General features: G+C 39.0%; 1 protein-coding gene across 2 annotated transcripts in view; it reads left to right on the forward strand.

Annotated features, from left to right (window-relative positions):
* Window positions 1-19,543, forward strand: part of LOC134163697 (TBC1 domain family member 1-like) — a 60,407-nt gene that overhangs the window by 7,528 nt on the left and 33,336 nt on the right. For both annotated transcript variants that reach the window (XM_062618799.1, XM_062618798.1), the window contains exon 2: window positions 986-1,497. In XM_062618799.1, the coding sequence (XP_062474783.1) occupies window positions 1,081-1,497 (417 nt within the window). In that variant the 5' untranslated portion in view covers window positions 986-1,080. The remainder of the gene's footprint in view (window positions 1-985; window positions 1,498-19,543) is intronic.

Below are 19,543 nucleotides of genomic sequence, written 5' to 3' on the forward strand. Positions count from 1 at the left end.
CACAAAAATAATGTAACAGCTGAAAGCCAGGTTCAATTAATGAGGACTTAAAACACATGCCAATCTACATTTTCATAGACTATATTTTGCAAAATGAAATTGACAGATAAATGCAGTTATTGAATTTTGTTACTAAACCAACTAATATGTAGTAACAGCAGTGGTGGTACTATATGTTGGGTATAACAGGGTTGTATGTAACTTGGTTCCATTTGATATTCTATGAAATGAAAATGATACAACATCAATGTGACACACATTAAGTATTCCTGGCTGGCTGACAGGCCTCAAAATGTAATCATGAGTTGTGAATCATCATGTTTTTTAGTGAGATGCTGTAAAGATTGTTGCTTATCTCTGCTATCTGGTAGCTTTATCAGCAGTCAGTCAGTTGACTGCTACTAGCTTTTCCAGATGAAGATTTCTGGGGTGTTATTTAATGAAAAAGTCTGTTTGGTAACAGCCCATGATCACTTGGCAAAGTACCCAAGGAAACAACCCCATGTTAGTAGCCAAAGTCAAAATTGTCTACCTATGAACAAGGAAGATGACCTTCCTCCCTCCCCAAATGTGAATGTGTCTTAGCAAGCACTGCCTTCAACTGTCCTGAAGGTCAGAAAAGCTCAGTTGAGTTTTTTCTGTGATAATAGGATTGAAACAGGCCATTGTGATCCATGTACCTCTGCCATGAGACAGACACAGGTTAGAAAGAATGTGTGGTTTTGAGTCTGGTTACTTACTAGGTGGTTTAGCAAGAGTTGTAAAGCAACTTTTAAATTAGGACTGACTTTTTTTTAAGCAATGAATTTATTACTGTTATGTTTGTTGTATCTGAAATGATAAGGTCCAATGTAGGGGAAATGTGCTGAATAGGTCATGGTAGAGGATCAGTATGTCTCTTCTGATGTTATCAAATATTTGTGTTACTGCCAGTTCATTTGTAATAGGGTTCCACCACCTACATAACTATTTCTTTTCCTTACAGAAATCTTCTGTTCCTTAATCAAAGAACCATACAGAAGTCATTCCATGGAACTGAAATATTGATGAATTAGTCCAGGTTCTGTAAAGGACTGTAAAATGGAGCCAATTACATTCAAAGTAAAGAAGCACCACATATCAAATGATTTCTCAGCAAGTTTCAGTCTCCAGCTTGTTGGTTCTCTGCCAGTGCATTCCCTAACCACCATGTCAATGCTGCCTTGGATTGTGGCAGAGATCCGGATGCTCAGTGCAAGGGCTTCCAAAGAAGAACCTAGCGTCAGCCAAATCCGACTGTATGTTTCACCAGAGAGTTTGCGATGTGAACCAGACACTGGGAAAATCCAGCAGTGGGACCCTTTGAATTATTCAGATTTGTTTGAATACAAGCCACAGCATGTCCACAAACTGATACACAACAGCCACGATCCAAGCTACTTTGCTTGTCTGATAAAGGATGGAGCAGCAAGTCATCAAAGCATCTGCTATGTATTTAAAGCTGATGATCAGACAAAAGTAAGTAAAAAGAAAAAAAACACCAGAGCAAGCAGCACTGGAGTTGCTTTTGTGCTGTTTGAAACTTTTCACTACAGTGTAAGATCTTAAGCTTGTATTTACAATTAGAGATTGGATCTCACTAAAATGTACTGACAAGCATCACTTTACTTGATGTTACTGGTTCCACTGAGTTTGAACTGTACAATATGTGAAGTGAAAGGTGTATAAATATCTTCTACAGAATCAGAGCCTGAATTTCATCAGCTTAAAAAACACTCACATTTGGGATATGGGCTGAAATCTTTTCCCTCATGTCAGTGAGAGTTTTTCTGTTGATGTCACTAGGGCTAGGATTTCACCCTTGAGTCACTGTGAACTTTATCTAATCCTACAGTCAGACCTCTCAAATTTCTGTTTTCCTGAGTTGAGACCTGTGTGACTGGGAAATAGAGATAGCTCCTTTCTCAGAAGGAGGAATGGGTAAGGTGGATCCTTGGTATGTAGGATACCTCCAACCACAGGACACTGTGGAAACCTCTTCCTAGCTCTGTAATCCAGAGCCTCGTGAGAGGTGTTGGAGGATGAGAGACCGACCACACTGCAGTGTTGTGACTGTGACATGCAGGCTTTCTGCTGCATGGTGTGAGACAGGAGTTCGGTGTGCATGTTGCGCGCTGTGGGTGAGATTTGTCTCAGTCTGCATTTCTTAGGAACAAGTTGTGTCCTTGCTGAAAAGGTGGAAAAATAGTCTCTTCTTTTGTTTGAGGCCACTGTGAGACAGTAACTCTCATAACGTGAGTATGATTTGGCAAAAAGCTGCTGTGACCTACTGGGGACAAACCAGTGACATATCCTTCACCTCTTGAGTGCAGACTGTAGTTATAATGTTGGAAAACAGCCTATTACTACATGCTGCTTGCTTTACTCATAGGAGATGTCCTGCCGAAGCACCGTGAAGGTATTATGTGTATATACACCACACATGGGATTTATGCCAACCTGCGCAATCGAAAAACATTGTACGGTTCCAAATCTACGGTCTCGAGCTTAGAGCTCAAAACATATGGAAACAGGTTTAGTTAAATCCACCCCAGATAAAAAGTCAGTTCCGGTAAATTAGAAGGCAAATATGTTGTAGATCATAAGCATTCAAGTGAGAAATCCTGTCAAGTTAATACCAAATTTGTATATGTAAGGGAGCAGAAATAAGGAATAGATGTTTCAGAACTTGGCATTGAATTGGTAAATGCATTTTGCAGTTTTCTCATGCGCTTATTTTTGCTCATGATTTTACAGGATTATGGTGAGTACACAGCACTGATCATCCCTGGTGCATTTTCTTTTGCAACAAAGGATTGAAGTACTTTTCCCTAGACATGTTTGAAATTAGAGATAACAAAATAAGTCTCCTGTTAAATTTGCAGCTGTGTCTACATCTTTTTGGAGAAAACACCCAGAATTTTTGAGGCCTATTTTAACTACCTAGTCATAGGTTCGCACAGCTCTGTGTCCTTTCAAAAACTACCCTCCACCTGGGCTCTTAACTTGCCTTGATTGCAAGGGTTGTTTCTCCTGACTTTTTTGCAGGCTAGGTACCTCATTAGGAGGTAGACATCTAATTGGCATTTGTGGATCTATGTTTTAACAAAATGATAACGGGCATGTCAAGTGTTCTTCTCATCTTCTAAAATGAAGCCCTGCCAGTTGTACTTAAATTCAGTGTGATTTCTGATTAATCTTACCTTTAAGTAAATCACTTACGCTTTATAGGGTGTTGTTACTCTGCCCTGAGTTGTTGTTGTGTAATGCGTTTTAGCTAATTGGTACTTCTATATTTATCAAGAGAGATGAAATGATGTTACCTGTTTTGCAGATACCCAATTTGCAAGCATAGGAGTGCACTGTATACCTTTGTTACAAACTGAGCTGTTTGTTAAAAGTGAGTGAGTTAGGATGAAGAATTTAACACAATGTTGCTGCAGCTTATGTTTAGTTTCAGAAGAAACAAATTTGAGAAATTGGACCTTTGCCACCTATGTGACACAGCAGACTCTCATGAACTCTTTACCCAGTAGTCTTAGACATCCAAACTTAGGGACAATTGCACTTAGTCTATTTCTTTTTCTTTTTTTTTTTTTTTTTTTTTTGGGGGGGGGGGGGGGGGGGGAAGGAGCATGGGCATGACAACCCAGCAAAACAACAGCAGCCAAACAAACCCCAAACAACTGGTTTTACAATTACAATAATTCTGTAAACTGCAGGAGTTACAGTTCTTTGTATCTGCATAGATAAATCTGTAGTACTGCTGTATTTGGTAGAGTTCTCACGTTAGGGCAGGTCTGACTCAGAATTTGGAGTGAAAGATACTTTGTGGCTTTACAAATTCTGAATATATTCCCACCTTAGGGTAAATAGAATTAAAGAGGACAGAGGGGTGTCTGTTGGAGGAGTGGGAAGATTAGTATGTTAAGACAAAAGTAGGTGAGTAGAAGACTAAACAGCTAAGGCCTTTGAAGAGGAGTACGAGAGACTTGAAGTTCCTTCAGACAGACGAATAGCACTGGAGGTGGTAGAAAGGTAGAAATCCAGGATTGCTCAGGCTTTTAGCATCAGCATTGCAGATAGACAGGAGTTCATTAACTATAGTCCATTACCTGTGGTTTTATTGAGAACATATTGAGCAAGAACATACACTTGATTAATGAGGGGTTAGCTTACTGTTTAATATGAAAGGATTTTGTTAATGGGAAATGATTTCTTTTCCTGGGTAATATTTAGCTAAAAAATGATGGGGTGTGGGAACATGTAATGTTTTTTCTAGATATGAATACAGGACTGTTAGGTTCATTGTTGCTCCATTACCAGTATGTTCACTTTAGAAATCAGTAGACAGGTAATTAACACTAAATAATGTCAGGATTCTTTGCAAGAAATTCTTTGTTCTATTCCTCCTCAGAAATGAAAGAAAAGGCAGAGCACCACTGTGGTCTTTGTCTTCATTCTGTAGGATCTTGTATAATTATTTCCATTGGATCATCATGTCAGTGTACGGCTGACTTTCCCTGCTGGTGCAGCAGTAAATAGGAGAGGATGTAAGAAGTTTCCTGTCAGACTGCTCCTTTGCACATTACTTGAAAACAAGCACGTGGATATAGAGATCATTCCACTCCACTTAGTACTAGAAGGATGGTTTTACACTGCATAGGGAGAACTTTTATGGGTTAAAGTTACCTTTCTAAGCAGATCTGTTGGATATGGAGCTTTCCTTCCTTCTCTATGCATAACTTCAGTAAGTTACAGATAGTGGAGTGTTTTATCCCTTCACCCTCATTTTGTGGAAGTTTTGATGACTGAGTAATTTCTGCCTGAGGGTGGGGCTGAAGCATTAATGCCCTGCTGTTGAGCTGTTTGATTACAACAGTAATCTCACCTTTTGTTAGAGGTCTTCATTTTCTGGGTCTAATTGCTTTAACAGTTACTATGTTTTTTAAACAACCTTCACCTACTTTTGTGAGGGACTTACACACTTAAGTAGATCATGCTGTATTACCTGGAATGCAGTACTTCTTATTACATGTTGTTTGTGATCTGATTATGTGCTGGAGAAGCTGGTTTCAGATAATCAACACGTAGCTCCCTGTGAGCTGCACAGAACTGATGTGAGTGAACTTCACATTATTTATCTATAAAAGGAATGGCAGGGCCCAGTGAACTCCAGAGCAGTTGTTGTGAGGCTTAGCTTCATGACTGAGGATTGTTACACAACTTGTTTTTACATTAGGCTCTAAGATGTGGCCTCACTGAGTATCTCATTTTTAATAGCACCATTTCCCTTTCAGAAAAGAATTCAGGCAATTAAAGATAATTTTAAAGATAGAGGTGATCTTTTCCTACTGTATTTTACTGCTTGATGAGTCTGAGATTAAAACTGTCCTTTTGAAAAAAAGCATAAAATGCTGAAACAAAATGAGGAAACTGGACTTATTTCAGTGCAGCTGAGAGCTTAATTTGGCTGGTTTCTGCCTCCTGTTTGTATTCACCTTTGTTTTTTTCTGATGAAATCTACATAAATGCAAACTGCTAATACTGTAGTCTCGCCTGTCTCCCAGATGCTAACTGCAGAAATTAATGTTAAAAAAAAAACAAGAAAACACCACACCCCACTCCCCCACCAAAAAAAAAAAAAAAAAAAAAAAAAGAAACAAAACCCTAACAATAAAAAACAGAAGAAAAAAAAAATTAGCTGAACAAATGAAACATCAAATACACAATTGTGCACATACATAGCCTGGTATATAAAGTAGGTCAAAGTTTAGCTGTGTAAGTCTTAACAGCATGTCCTATGTAATTCAAACAGCCAGCTGTGCTTTGGACACTCTCACAATTAATCAGGATTTATACTTCTCCTGAGCCTAGAGCATAACTGTGACTAGACCAGCTCTATCCTGGGATCTATTCAAAGGATTCATGTATGTTTCTTCTTTCAGGGTGCTTTAGTGGACAATGAACCTGTCTCTAGCAGCATTGTCCCAAGCCTTTATGGGGCTCTTGTCAGACGGTAGAGTGACTTTGTGCCACCCTGGCTCAGCTAAGTGCTCCTGTTTCACCCTTATTTTACAAGAAATAGTGTGTGATTTCCCTCAACCTCATCTATGATTGCTACACGGAGGAAGTCATTTGTGCAATACCAATGCTGTTTCCTGACTTAAAGTCTTTACCAAGGAAGATGAAATTAATCACATGGTTTGTAAGGAGATGCCTATTCCCATTCTTACAGTGGCAGCAACATGAAATTATATTTTCTTGTGATTTCTTCCATTTTCTAAATCATGCAGAAATTTCTGCTACAGAATGACTGATTAGTATAAGATTCTGCATCAGATGACACTGTTAGCGAATTTTTCAACTTAAATAATAGTGAAAGTATCTATGTGTTACTTATGCTGCCATGGGCATTTCATTTTAGAGCCAGAGTTCACACCAAGATTATTTATTGTTCCTTCACTTTTTCTGTTAGGGATTGTAGCAGATATACAAAACAGTGGAACTGAGGCAAAAATCTCAGTAGCGGATTTGTGACCAAGCTTCTGACCTGACTGGTAACCATTCCTTTTGTCTGACAAGGTCTGATAGTTACAGCCTATGAAGTCCAGTACAGGCAATTGGAGCCATAATATTAAAGCATTCTCCAAAGTCAGTTTCCTTCCGAAACTTCCTCTTCACATAGTGAAGAGCTTCCTTGCATATCTCCAAAGAGAAGCTCACTCTTAACATCTTCTTCACCCAGTCTGAGTGCAGCTTTTCCTCTAGTTTCATGTTGCACTGTGGTATCACTCAATGGGGCAGTTCAGAGCAATTTAAATATTCCAAAATATTGTGACCATCTTCCTAAACTTTGCAAGAGTTTGGTGATGCTGTAGTCTTCCAATTTGATTGAAAAGCTTGAAGATAACTTACTGTGGAAAACTGATGTGAAAATTTGGGTATTCTTTCAGTCCACACAGTTCTCAAAGTACACTGTTGGTCTTGAGATGAGAGGCTATGTTTATCAACACATTACCCCAGCACTAAACATATTAAATTCCTTCGCTTCACAAGTGGTAACAATAACAAAATAGGTTACAGGTGAGTTATTCAGCTCACCTTACTGTAGTGCAGTAAAGTCTGCCTTCTGCAAAGGTGTCAAATGCAATACACACAAAGTAAGTGAATGGGTCTCCTCACCACCTTGGAGCCTAAGCCTAGTCAGACCTGCATCTTCAAGCCGACTCACAGCCACAGAAATTTCTGGGCAAATAAAAAAGAAAGTGGGAGTTGCACCTGTGAGAAAGTTCTGAGTGAGAAAGAAAATGAGTCTAGAAACCCAGGTTGCATATACATAATGAAGAGTATAAAAAGTACTGTTTGATCTATAGTAACACTGGATATTAAGCTGAATTTATGATACTACAAAGAGCAATAATTAATGATAAAGGAACTCCAGTGTATTTCTAGCAGTTACCCACTGCTGTGGTTTGCTGAAATTAAATTAAGACTCGGGGTTTGAAAGAATGCTGTGTTATTGACTTCCAAGCGCAAGTCAGCCTAATCTTGATTTAGTAGATGGTTTTTATTTTGATTAATGATTTTAAGGAATATAATGTATGCACGCTTATGATGTTTTTAAATTAATTTTGTGGGTACATGGCACAATGATATTTGTACGCAATTTAAATCCAGAAAGCACATTTTTCTGGGGAGGAGGGGAGAGGAGGGAGTGAAACTGCTTTGAAAAAGAACAGTTTTAATAAAATATCAGTTTTACTTAATACAGTGTTAGTTTTCATGGCACACAGTACAACAACATATTGAGGACAGTGTAATTTAGCTCATGAAAGAGGGCATTCAGAGTGTGTACAATCTGTTTTTAGACATGTGGGAAGATAGCTTTTGTCAAATATATGAATAAACAAAGGTTATATCTGTCATGTATGTTAGTACAATCTCTCCAGACAGACTCAGGAGTGGTTCTGGCATGAATCAGATTATAGGACTGGGTCCTACATCACTGATTTTCCTGAAGACTAGTAAAACCAAAACCTTCCTATTTTCCCTGCTTCACAAGTTTCTCTGAAAAGCTTGGTCTTTAGCTCACTTGGTTCTATTTAAACGTTCATATTCAGGCGGTTGTATTTTTTTTTTTTCCAGATTCTAAAATGGCCCTAATTTGTCAAATTCAAGCCGTCCACATTGAAATATGAAGATATCAATTCATAAATTATGATACTGAGTAATCACCTTCCTGAAATAGCTCATTATTTTTCCATACAATTGGCTTTTTATTTAGAGTTTTGCCTGCATTGGGCTGATATTTATCTGTGCCCTCAAGGTCATCAGATGTGGGTTCTCTGGCTGTAGTGGAGCAGAAAACCAAAGCAGAGGAGGCATATATAGCTGCTTATTTACTTTAGCCGCACAATCTCCCATCCTGTTATATGTCAAAGTGAATTAACAGTAACAAATCACTGTTGTAAAACCAGTGCTTTCCCTTGCCCAGTGCAGGCACTGTTGTTATATATTTCTGGGGTTTTTTACCCTCTCTGTGGGCATCAAGTGATGGTAAGGACTGTGGGAAATATTTGCCTAAAGAATGATTTGTGTGACTGGACAAATACAGGCTTAAATGGATATGTGTGTCTGCCCTAAAGGTTGATAATCAAGGATCCGATACAAGGATTGAGTGGATAATGCTGGTTTATACTTGGTTTGTCCTTTGTATGAAACTGCTGGTTGATGTGGACTTTCTTATTTCCCACCCTCCCCCCACTTTTCCCAGAGTGACAGTAATTGAGATCTATTGCTGGTCATAAAAACAGCTTTGCTGCCAGTTAAATTTGATCCTTCTACATGAGTGATTAAATGCTTTGCATTTGCAAGCTTCTCGTTTCAGCCTTTAAAAGAACCCCACAAAGCTAGTTTCACACGTGCAGAATGTGCTTAAAAATTGCATTCTTAGTAACCATGATCCACTGTGGCTTGTCGAGTTGTTCTGTTGCTGGTATGCTGTGCTTCTAAATAATAATGTAAAGAGCTTTCACAGGAAGAGAGAACAAAAGATAAAATTCATAACTCTTAATTTGAGATTTATGGAGGCCACATTCAGGACAAAGGTGAACACCAGCTTGCAACTAAAACCTGGTGATGTATTTTACATCTAAAACCATGGCTAACTGAAACTGCGATATTTTTTTTGAGAGTCTAAAAAGCGAATTGTTCATGTCTTACTTCTGAGTCTTTGATGCTGAAAACCTGTATGCACTTTAAAGTTCAGACTAGTTTGATTGAAGACAACAGAAATACTTCCAATAATGACAATGAACATGTTTGTAGATACTTGCCTGCCTAGCACCTAAAATACCTAATATATTATTCTTCTTGGGTTTATCTTAAGGTTTTTTCCAGTGACAGTTTCCAATGAACTTCATATAAGAAAAAATGGTTTCCAATTTCTGTAATTATTTAAAAAGATTTTTAATGAAGCAAAAGGATTTTTAAAACCTGATAAAAAGAAAAATGATAACTATAATGCATTAACATATTGAGGATGATTAACACCACTATTAGGAAAATTAGGTTTCTTTCTTTGATTAAAAAAACAAATGGAAGTATAACATATGTCTAGGAAGCAATAATGTACTGATGTCTTAGGAAGAGCAAAACTCCATCACTTTTTATTCTCTGATGACTACTGAAACCCCTGATGTGCATCTGCAGGTACAAGTAGCATTTGGTCCCTGCAGAGATCTCTAATTGAAACTGATTTCAGAGGCATTGCTAGCAGATACTAGGCTGCCTTAGCTTCACCTGCAGTCCAGTGGCGATGAGACACTTTCATTTTCATGGTTTAAGTGCATATTTCAAATGGCACAACAGAAGCTAATGATCTGCTTTAACGAGGCACTTGGATTCCCAAAGCAGGAGTGGGATTTAGGAGGCAAAGCAGCTGCTTCTGCGGAGCTCTGCTCCCGCAAAGCATTGTACAGAATTTTCATACATAGTCAGGCCCTTTGAAAGTTTCTCTAATTGCAGGAAGTGAACTTCACTGTTCTTAAAAGGGATTAGTCTCCAGAGCGCATAACTCCTTTTTACACGCACCCCCTCCCTTCCCTCCGCTCCCTCCACACAGGTTTGCAGATTCACCGTGGTTTAAGATGAGGTGTTTAAGTGCCACTTAGTGGCTGTCCAGAGCAAATGTAAGCTGCTCCGATGGCTGTAGCAGTTTTCACCTCTCCTCCTGTTGCTTCCAGCAGCAGACCTCCTCACCTTATCTTAGAGATGCTGAAGGCTTAATCTAAGACTGGTTGAAATTAATTAAAAGACCCTGGTGGGCTTTAGATAAGAATTTCAGTACTGTCATTCCCATTTTAAGTCAGGTTTGTTTGGTTTTGTTTTTTTTTTTTGGTTTTGTTTTTGTTTGATTTGGTGTGGTTTGTGTGTTTTTGTTTTTTTGGGGGGCTGTGTTTGTTTGTTTTGGAGTTTTTTTCTCCCCCAAAAAATTGTCCTTATGAAATTCTTGGGTTCTCCTTGTGGTTTTGGTGTGGTTTGTTTGTTTGTTTGTTTTTGGGGGGTTTGTTGTTGGGTTTGTTTTGTTTGGGCACTAAATGCCTGTAAAAGTATGGTAATGAGTTGATATTTTACTATGGCGCAAGCTAGTACAAGAACCAACAGTAACTAAAGATGCTGTCTCTAGAACTGAAATATTAGTATTCCTGGAGTTTATTCTTAGGTATGAAATTCACAAAACAAGACACATGCTGAACTGGGGTTAGTATTTGGCATCAGCTAATGTTCTGGGATGTCTCAGTTGCCCTCAGCAGAATATCTGATAGATATGAAAACATCAGCTCTCAGTCATGTTCTGACTTTGATATAATGTGCTTGTAGCTGGATAAGGACCAAAGCTGACCTTCTAGAAACTTCAGAATATTCTTTAGATGTATGTTATTAACTCCTTAATGAACTAGATCCATCCAGGGAACAATAAACCTCAGAGTGCATGCATTGCTCATGTTCAGGCTTTCTTTCTACTGGGAGGAGGTTTTCAATGGGCATTCTGCAGGCCAGTTGTGTATTGCAGAAGGCATGCTTCAAGTGTTTCTTTAAAATTAATTCTTTTTTCCTTCCTTTTCCTTGCCCCTTCTTATTTCAGTTTTTGTGTTTTAATAGAATGTCCTTAAGCAAGCACAGACTGGAAAAGTCAGAAAAGTTCCCAGGAACCTCAAACAAACAAAACATAGGTTTCTGAGATATAGATACATTTCTTGTTAATTCAAACCGTCAAGGTCCTGGAATAAATCCTTTCACACAAGTTGAGACTGTGCACTTCCAACAAGCCATATAAAAACTGTGTATGTGACAAATTTTCCTTGCCTGGGTAACCCTCAGTGACCTGACTTTTGCACACACACATATGCACAGGCATGTCAGTCTGTTCTGGAAGCCCTGATGCCAGCTTGAGACATCAGGTGAATTAGACTTGCAGGCCTTAGTCTTAACTGGAGCTCAGTCCCAGCTGGGTTGTGAGTGAAATAAAAACATGTGCATGAGGATGACATTATGGATCTATTTGCATCTTAGAAACAACTGGGAAAACAAATTAAAGCTGGCCTACATGCCACTCTTAAATTATGATTGAAATCAACAGGAGACCTGGAATTTCTTACGTCATGGGGTAAAAGACCCTGCTCAGCTAACTTCTGAGGTTCACTTATTCATTTGGGTCTTTGTGCCTGTGAACACATTCAAATATGTGACCTCAGACTCACAAGTTGCAGAGATATCTGAACTTACTGCTTCAGTGAAGAGCTCTGCTGTCCAGACCATCCTTCCAGCTGTGTGCAGGTTTCTTCTGGAATGCTAGAATTCCCTATTGATACTGGGAATACCGAGGAAGGAGGAAAGGGCTTTATTCCTGAAAATATGTACACATTTCCTAAATTTCACCTACTCCAGGAGTCTTACATGAGATGACATAGCTGTCTGACATTCTCAGTGATAAAACATGGTTAAAAACCCATGTAGTGAGGGAATGCTTTCAGTCTGCGTGGGTTGTGGGATAGCTGACTCAGCATATGGAGGCTTCCATTGTTGTGGCAGGGGAGTGGAAGCACAGTCAGCACATGTGGCCAGAATGTGCAGTGATGTCTTACAGTAATACGTTCTGAGACCTTTGAAGTGATGCAGCTTTATCAAAACCACAAAAAAGCCATAAGGACAAGTCCTGTTACTGTATTTTGAAAGTCTCTGTATTGTATCTTGTATTTCACAAGTGTTTTCCAGCATGTTTTTAGGAGTTAGAACAGTGTTGGCTTACAATAACTGAACGTGGAACATTGTAATGAAACCAGGAGCTGCAAATTTCTGAATAGAAAACCTAACTGAATGGTGGGGAAGGTGTTTTTTCCAGATCAATAAGAGACAGTACTTGAATCTCGTGTTTTAAAGATGGTTTATTGCCATTTTGTGGCTTTTGCTGTAACTGAAAGATAGTATGACTTAGACGAAAATATATAAAATCAATCACAAGAGCACAAGAATCCACATCATTGCCAAAGGAACACTAGATGGGTTAATAAGCCTTGAGAGGAAAGTAGGAAGGGGAGAGATAAGAAACAGTAAGTTAAAAGCATGTGCAAGGGAACATTGCTGATAAAACTTTCCACTTTCAAGACAGCTGGGAAAGAATATAATCTACAGCACAACACGGTGAAATAAAAATCACAGATAATTCAATAAAAAGGTAGATTTTTATGCACCATACAAATTACTATACTATTATTTTAGTGGGTTCCAGTGGTATTCTCAATTCCATATTACACAGGAAATATCTAGGGAAGGACTGTGGTGAAGCTTGTAACCAAATGGTGATGGGAAACTGTGTGGAGCAAGGGCTGGGTGAGTTGTTGAGGGCACTTGTTGATCAGCTGTGAGGAGCTGCTGTAGTGCTCAGCAGGCTGCTGCAGTTCTCCCACTGGGGTTTTGTCCAAGAGCACTAGAGCAGTGTGGCTTGTGATATGAAGGCAACGTTACAGAAATTGAAATTTCTTCAGCTTGATTCTGGAAAAGAACAGGACCATCTGGTATTTGTTTCCTCTTTTTGTTATCTGTGCTTAGGCTGCATAAGGATGTAGTAGCAACTTGGTGTGTGATTTTAGTGGGGGCAGGATCGGATCCTTCTCAAATGAATGGCTTTTACACCCAGGTGCTCATCATATGTAAATTGCAATAATGCTTCATTGACTGTAGGTAAGTTATGGACCCTCTGCATGCTGAGAGATAAACCTGAACTGATATTTTTATTATTAAGCTCTTTCCATCAAACCCAAGAATATTATGGGTTGGACGTGGAATAGTTTAACAAAGTTTTATACTGTTTTTTTCAGTGTACTGAAATGGATGTTTCTTTAGAGTATCCTGTACTACAAAAGGTCCAGCAGAATCTGTGTACTGTCTATGGGGATTGTGGTTGAATTCAGTTATGAGAAATCAATACTGTTACAAGTAGATTTATTAAGTTACTAAATAAATTGTGGAGAATTGAGAAGACTGGTTAGTTTTCATGGCTCTCAATACTGTAGAACTCTAGTTTCCTAGTCTCCTGCTGTTGCAACTGAATTACACAAAATAATATGCTTAGGTGGGGGTATTTTATAGTTAGTTATGTGAACCAAGAGCTAAGCTATAACTGTAAAATTGTGCACACAAAATTGCATGATTTATATTATTCATTACTAGAGTGTTCTAGTAGGATAAAGTGAATATGGACATCTTCACTAACATGAAGTCCTATGTAATGGAAATAGGCATTCATAGAATGTCTCTCTCCCATAGCACCTGGGGAACTGGTAAATTTTATAATTATGTTTTTAACCAGTAAAGTGAGAGTTGTCATGTTTTGGTCATAGTCTTGTCTTCCTGAGCACTTTCTAGACCTTTTTTGCTATATAACTTAGCCATTATGGTAAGTAGAAGTGCTTAATATTTAACTTTTTTTGAGTTGTGAGAGTCCTTCTCCACAAAGGAAATGGGATGTATTTTCAAATGAAGTGTCTGTCTTCCCATCTGGGTAACCTGGGTTAACCATACACATTTCAAGATCTTTAATTATAACCTTTAGTTAATTGCATTTTACAAAATACTTCTTAAACTTTGAGAGGTTTGTGGTTTCTTTTTCCTTTCTCCTGGTATCATTCAGTGCTTGCCACAAAGAATCCACAGGAAGCTGGAGGAAAAGGGTGGGAAGTCCTTCCATGGACATATATCTAGTGCCAGGGGACATTAATTTCAATTTAATTCTCACATCCTTCATGCCTTATTGTCAGAGGGATTTGTAAAGTGAGCCCTCCTGCATCATTAGTATTTTATGGTTGTGTCAGGGTGAGTGTGCAGGTGTGTCTCATCTCTGTGAGGGCTGATGCTCTTTCTCCTAGAGCCATCTCAGCAGCCTGGAGAGTTCAGCTTGAGAAAAATGTGAGGTTTCCAACTATTTCAACCACAGTCAATACCTAGTTGATGATCTCAAGGATTCAACTTGTACCTTTGTCACTAAACACTGGGAACATCCCCATTTGATCTGAGCTCTCTAATCTGCTCCTGCAGATTAGTTTTCCAGTTTGCCTGTGTTCTACTCTTCCTGGTCCAGTTTCACAGCTGCCCAACCCCCCCCCCCCCCCCCCCCCATTGCAACACTATAAATGTGTGGAACTCCTGATGTCCCTGCGTGGCAGTTTCCCACTGTGCGGTGAGTTTTCTCCGTAGCTCATTTGCCACACCGTCCTTGTGGGGTTTTTTTTTTTGCATACAACTATTCACATCAAAGTGATCTCTTTACAAGTCTCCTGGACTTATCTGCAGATTCAGGCTGTGCGTTTTTTTCACCCATTTACAGGGATCTGATCAGTTGATCACAATCGAATTATTCAGCAGTGCACATTTGATCTTGGTCAAAGGCAGATACACAATTATGCTTAAGCAGAATTAGTCAGAAACCATGGCAAAGTTCCTGACAGCTTTAGGTTTTTATTTTGGTTTTTGTGGGGTTTTTTTGGCTGTGTGTGGGAGGACAGAAAATACTCAATCCAGCATAAAGATTGCCAATCCAAAGTTTACTCATCAGTGTTTCTGGAAATGTTTGAAGCGGTAGGATTATTTCAGACCAGATGAGCATTTTGAATTAGTTGACCTTAATGTTTGTGAATGGGCACTTGCGAACAGTGAAGGAGGACTTCACTGTCTGCTGAGCAACATGGTTGTTGGCCTTTTGTGCTTCTCTCCTACATGTTGTGGGATCACCTTTCCCTTCACAGATCCCTTCTTCCCTCAGTCTTCTTGCTGAGACGAAGGATCCCAAATGAGCCTCAGCACATTGTAACACTCATGTTCTGACACTCTGCTGGAGAGAAGATGGGTACTGCTGGTAGGGAAGAAGACATAACTCATCACCAATGCTACTATTCATTCATGAGCAGGAAATGCTATTGTCACTCGAATTAAAGCATTTCAGCAGTTACAGATTTTGTGGCTGGAAGACAATCATATATAAGATAAAACCTACAGGAGAGTGCAGAAAGGATGCCACTGCTGAGTCGGTGCCCACCGCTCTGGTGAGGAATTGTTCTCTTCTGTCTGCCACATGGGGAGCATGTTATCTCTGGGCACTGGCCCAGTGTCTAGGGTTTTTCGTATTTGCTACTGGTTAGCAGATAGGCAAAACTTCAGTCTGCACTCTTAACTCACTAACAGTACAAAGGTTACCCAAAACATTGCCATTTCTGTTTCCACTGAGCATCTGGAAACCACCAAGAAAGTAATCCCATTTTCTCTGGTGAGAGCTGTATTTCATCTTAGTGTAGATGCGCAGTCCAGGGTGGTGGGCACCTATGCACTTTGTGTTAAGGGCACAGCCACTACTAAGCAGTGATTAGCTGTCAAGTCTTGCTGTTCTCTCTCATCAGGGAGCTGATGCAGATCTTGTTTGGTAAGGTAGTTTGGTTTTGTGATTAATCTTTTATTTAATTTTGTATTGAGAAAAAAGGAAGTTGCTTATAATTTGGCAAAAAAGATGTATCAAAACTCACTCTTCTTCACCACAGTATCTTTTCAGAAGCTAGCTGGTCAGGTTTGATTGAGCCTTTGGATAGGATGAAATCAAAGAGAATTCATTATTCTTTTTGTTCAGTGGATCCAGATGAGTAATTTGTTGCATCTTGCGTCATATAAAAGCCCGAGATTTCCCTAAATAGACACCTTTGTTTCGGTATCTTTTAATACAGCTGTATCTGAGAACCAAACCTGATTACATTTTAAATTCACATGACAAACAGTACTCTCACAGTAGTTTCTTTCTTTCTATCTTTTCCTCTGTAAAATATGGTTCTATAAAATAGAAACCATCTAGCCTACTACTTGAAATGGTAAGGGATGAGAGGAAACTCGAGGAAATCCTAATTAATGGTGACAACTAAATAATAAAGGATAAAAATTGTGGGTGTTTTAAACAAAGACCAGGTAATGGATACTGGTAATTACTGGCAGGCATATTCTTTTACTGCATTTTTTCAGCTGAATTTACAAAGGCCTTTTTGTGTTAAGAGAAACAAAAGAGATAAATGAAACTTGGGTCAGTGAATGTGGGCATAGGGGATAATTAATGAAAAGAATAGCTGCCAAAACATAATTAAGTACAATTCAAAGGAAAAAAGCTTCAAAAGGGAATGGGGTGTGCTGTAAAACCACCACCAAAGTTAACAGAAAATCAACAGGAGAGGCCAGTTCTCAGGTGGCTATGCTCTTAATGCAACTTCTTGTGAGACATTGTTCAGTGGTGACATACTGTGAAGACTCTAAAAAATATTAACAGCCCTTAAACCTAAAGAAAGCTGAAATCAGAGAATGAGTCAGAAAATACTCTTGTGTTGAAAGGCTGACTTCAGCCTCCTTTCTTGTTAATATTTCCTCATATCTCACATCTCTTATCTCCAGTTTCTTTTAATGGAGAGAGTTTTCTTGGAGAAGAAATAATGGGGGTAGTTGTATATGTGTAAATTTCTGAAGGATATCTGTAAAACTGAAAGATCATCTTTCTGACAATGTAACTAATTTGTGGCATTGAGGTATTTTAATTGCTACTATTTTAAAACAGCCACAAATATCCTGATAATATTTTCCATGATAACATGGAACAGTTCATAGGAATGAGGATTTTGTTTTGTTATTTAAAAGATCATACATTTAGATAAGGTGGTGTCAAGTGCTACTTACTGTTTATGAAATACAGATGTTATTCCCTGGCCCTGAATTTTTCCATTTACCTAAAATGGATATATAGTATTTTTGGAGAGACAGTTATTTGCACAAGCCAAACTTAAAATAGAGAAATAAAGAGGTTCTGTTTTTAGAAAGTTGAACACCCTGAAAAATGAATGCACTTATTGTTCCTACTGCATTACTAAATCTATCTTTTTTGGAAAGTGAGTGACCTCTTCATTTACACTGAAGAATTTCATGTGTTACCAAAAGTTTTTATGTCTGAACATTTAAGCCTAGGTGCTAGCTATTTCCTAATGCCAAATGTGCCCACTCCTTCTGCCTTCAAGGTTGGCAGATATCATCTCATTTAACAGATAAACTAAAGCAGAGAGAGCAGTGATGTAGCATGCCTGAAAATCATGTTAGCAGAAACTGGAATACATTCACTGTTACTCTATCTCCTAATTCATTGTTTTCACCACAACAACACTCTTCCTCCTAGTTTTATAGAAGCATGTGGGTTTCAGAGTGCATTTAAAATCACACAACACTATAATAACAATTGCACACAATAGAAACTAAGTAGTATGAGGTGATTGGGGTCACTCTGACACTCTTGGAGCCGGTTGCAACCAGGATGAGAAGCCAGATCTTCTGACTAACATCAGAGTTTAATGTGGACTCAGAGGAGATGCGTGTACTGTTAGTTTAAAACTGTGGAAGGGTGCCAGTCAAGAAGGGGGAGCTGGAAAAACTCCCAAGCAGGCAAGATCTCCTCAAAGGGGAAGAAATAATTATTTAGAAATAATATTGTTCATACTCAGAGAAATGCAACTCTAATTCTACCACCAAATGGTGAATATACTGTACAGCTGTAAGCAGCATATAATGAGGAACATTCTGCCTTGCTCCTGCTCTCAGTTGCTCTATGACATAAAAGCAGACCCAGTTCTGTACTTCAGATGGTAATACTTCTAGTGTTCTTGGAAGGTATCTCACTTAAAGCCCTGAGAACAGATGTCACTTATTCATGTGTGTGCTCTATATATCATGAACAATAGCAGCAGTCAAAATTTCTCCTTCCATCATGCTAAGAAACCTTTAGAGACCGCCATCAGAATAAGTGTTGATCATATTTAGTCATTAATTGGGCTTATGGCTAAGAATATCTGTGCAATCAAACTGCCCATGGCCATTATTGTACTCACAGAATGAGCTGTTGGCTTGTGAATCACCTCTACTTTAACCCGTAGAAGTATTAGAAAATGGAACTCTATTCTCCTTTATGAAAATGTCAAATGTATTTGTTATGGTTTTAGTTCAAGAAACTATAGCGTAGATTGTCAGTTGATTAAAAATAGGTCTAGGCAGGACCTTTGGGCTCTCCAACCATGAGAAGGTCACTGTGAGTAACTTGCATGCTGATTTATTAGCTCATATTGGTTAGTATTTTGTGGCTCCTTGGCAAATGTAGCTCAGGAAGAGGATTTCAAATTCCTGCATCAGATTTCTTCTGATTAACTGTGTGTCTTTGAGCAAGCCAGTGAAACTGGTCAAGACTTAAGTTTACAGATTAAAATTGTTTCTCTAGATTAAAAACTGTACATATACATATACAGATTAAAACCTGTTTCTCTAGAGAGTGCTAACATCCAGTGGCAACAGATTTCCCCAGTCCTATCAGCATCAGCTCAGCTGGGCTGCAGAGCCAGGGCATGGGAATGCACTGCCATGCACTGGCTCGTGCATCTACTGCAGCTGGATACCTCCATTCTCAGCCTATCACCACTTTATTTGCCATGATGGAGATACCACTCTTCACAGATGCAGTCCTTTGTTTTGTGGCACCTTTTCTGGGTAGGTGTTACTGTTCTGCATTAGCATTCTGGTTTGTTCTTTTGTGATTCTCTATTCCTTCAGAGGAAGTGGATGGAATTGTCATGCTTAGGACTGTTTGCTGCAGGAATGACCTGGGAACTGTTTTGTGCTGCCCTCTCAGCCCACCTGTGGCTCATTAGACACAGTTAGTGCTACAGCACTCACTAGTGCAGCATGAGTAGGTGTTACACCTCTCAGTTGCAGGATTATGCAGTCTGGGGCAGGAGCTGAAACTGCTCCTTTTATGTCTCACTGAGCTGTGAGGTTGGCTCTGCTGCTCCCCAGCCCCTGTGCATTTGTGTCACTCTTGCTTCTGTGGTCCTCTAATACCTTAGATTTAAGTGGAACAGTGTCAGCTGTAAACCCGGAGGTTATTCCATTTGCCCTAAGCAAAGGACAT

Source organism: Pezoporus occidentalis, unplaced genomic scaffold (assembly GCF_034315485.1).
Source record: "Pezoporus occidentalis ecotype Australia unplaced genomic scaffold, CSIRO_AGI_Poc_V1 ctg203, whole genome shotgun sequence".
Classification (NCBI taxonomy): Eukaryota; Metazoa; Chordata; class Aves; order Psittaciformes; family Psittacidae; genus Pezoporus; species Pezoporus occidentalis.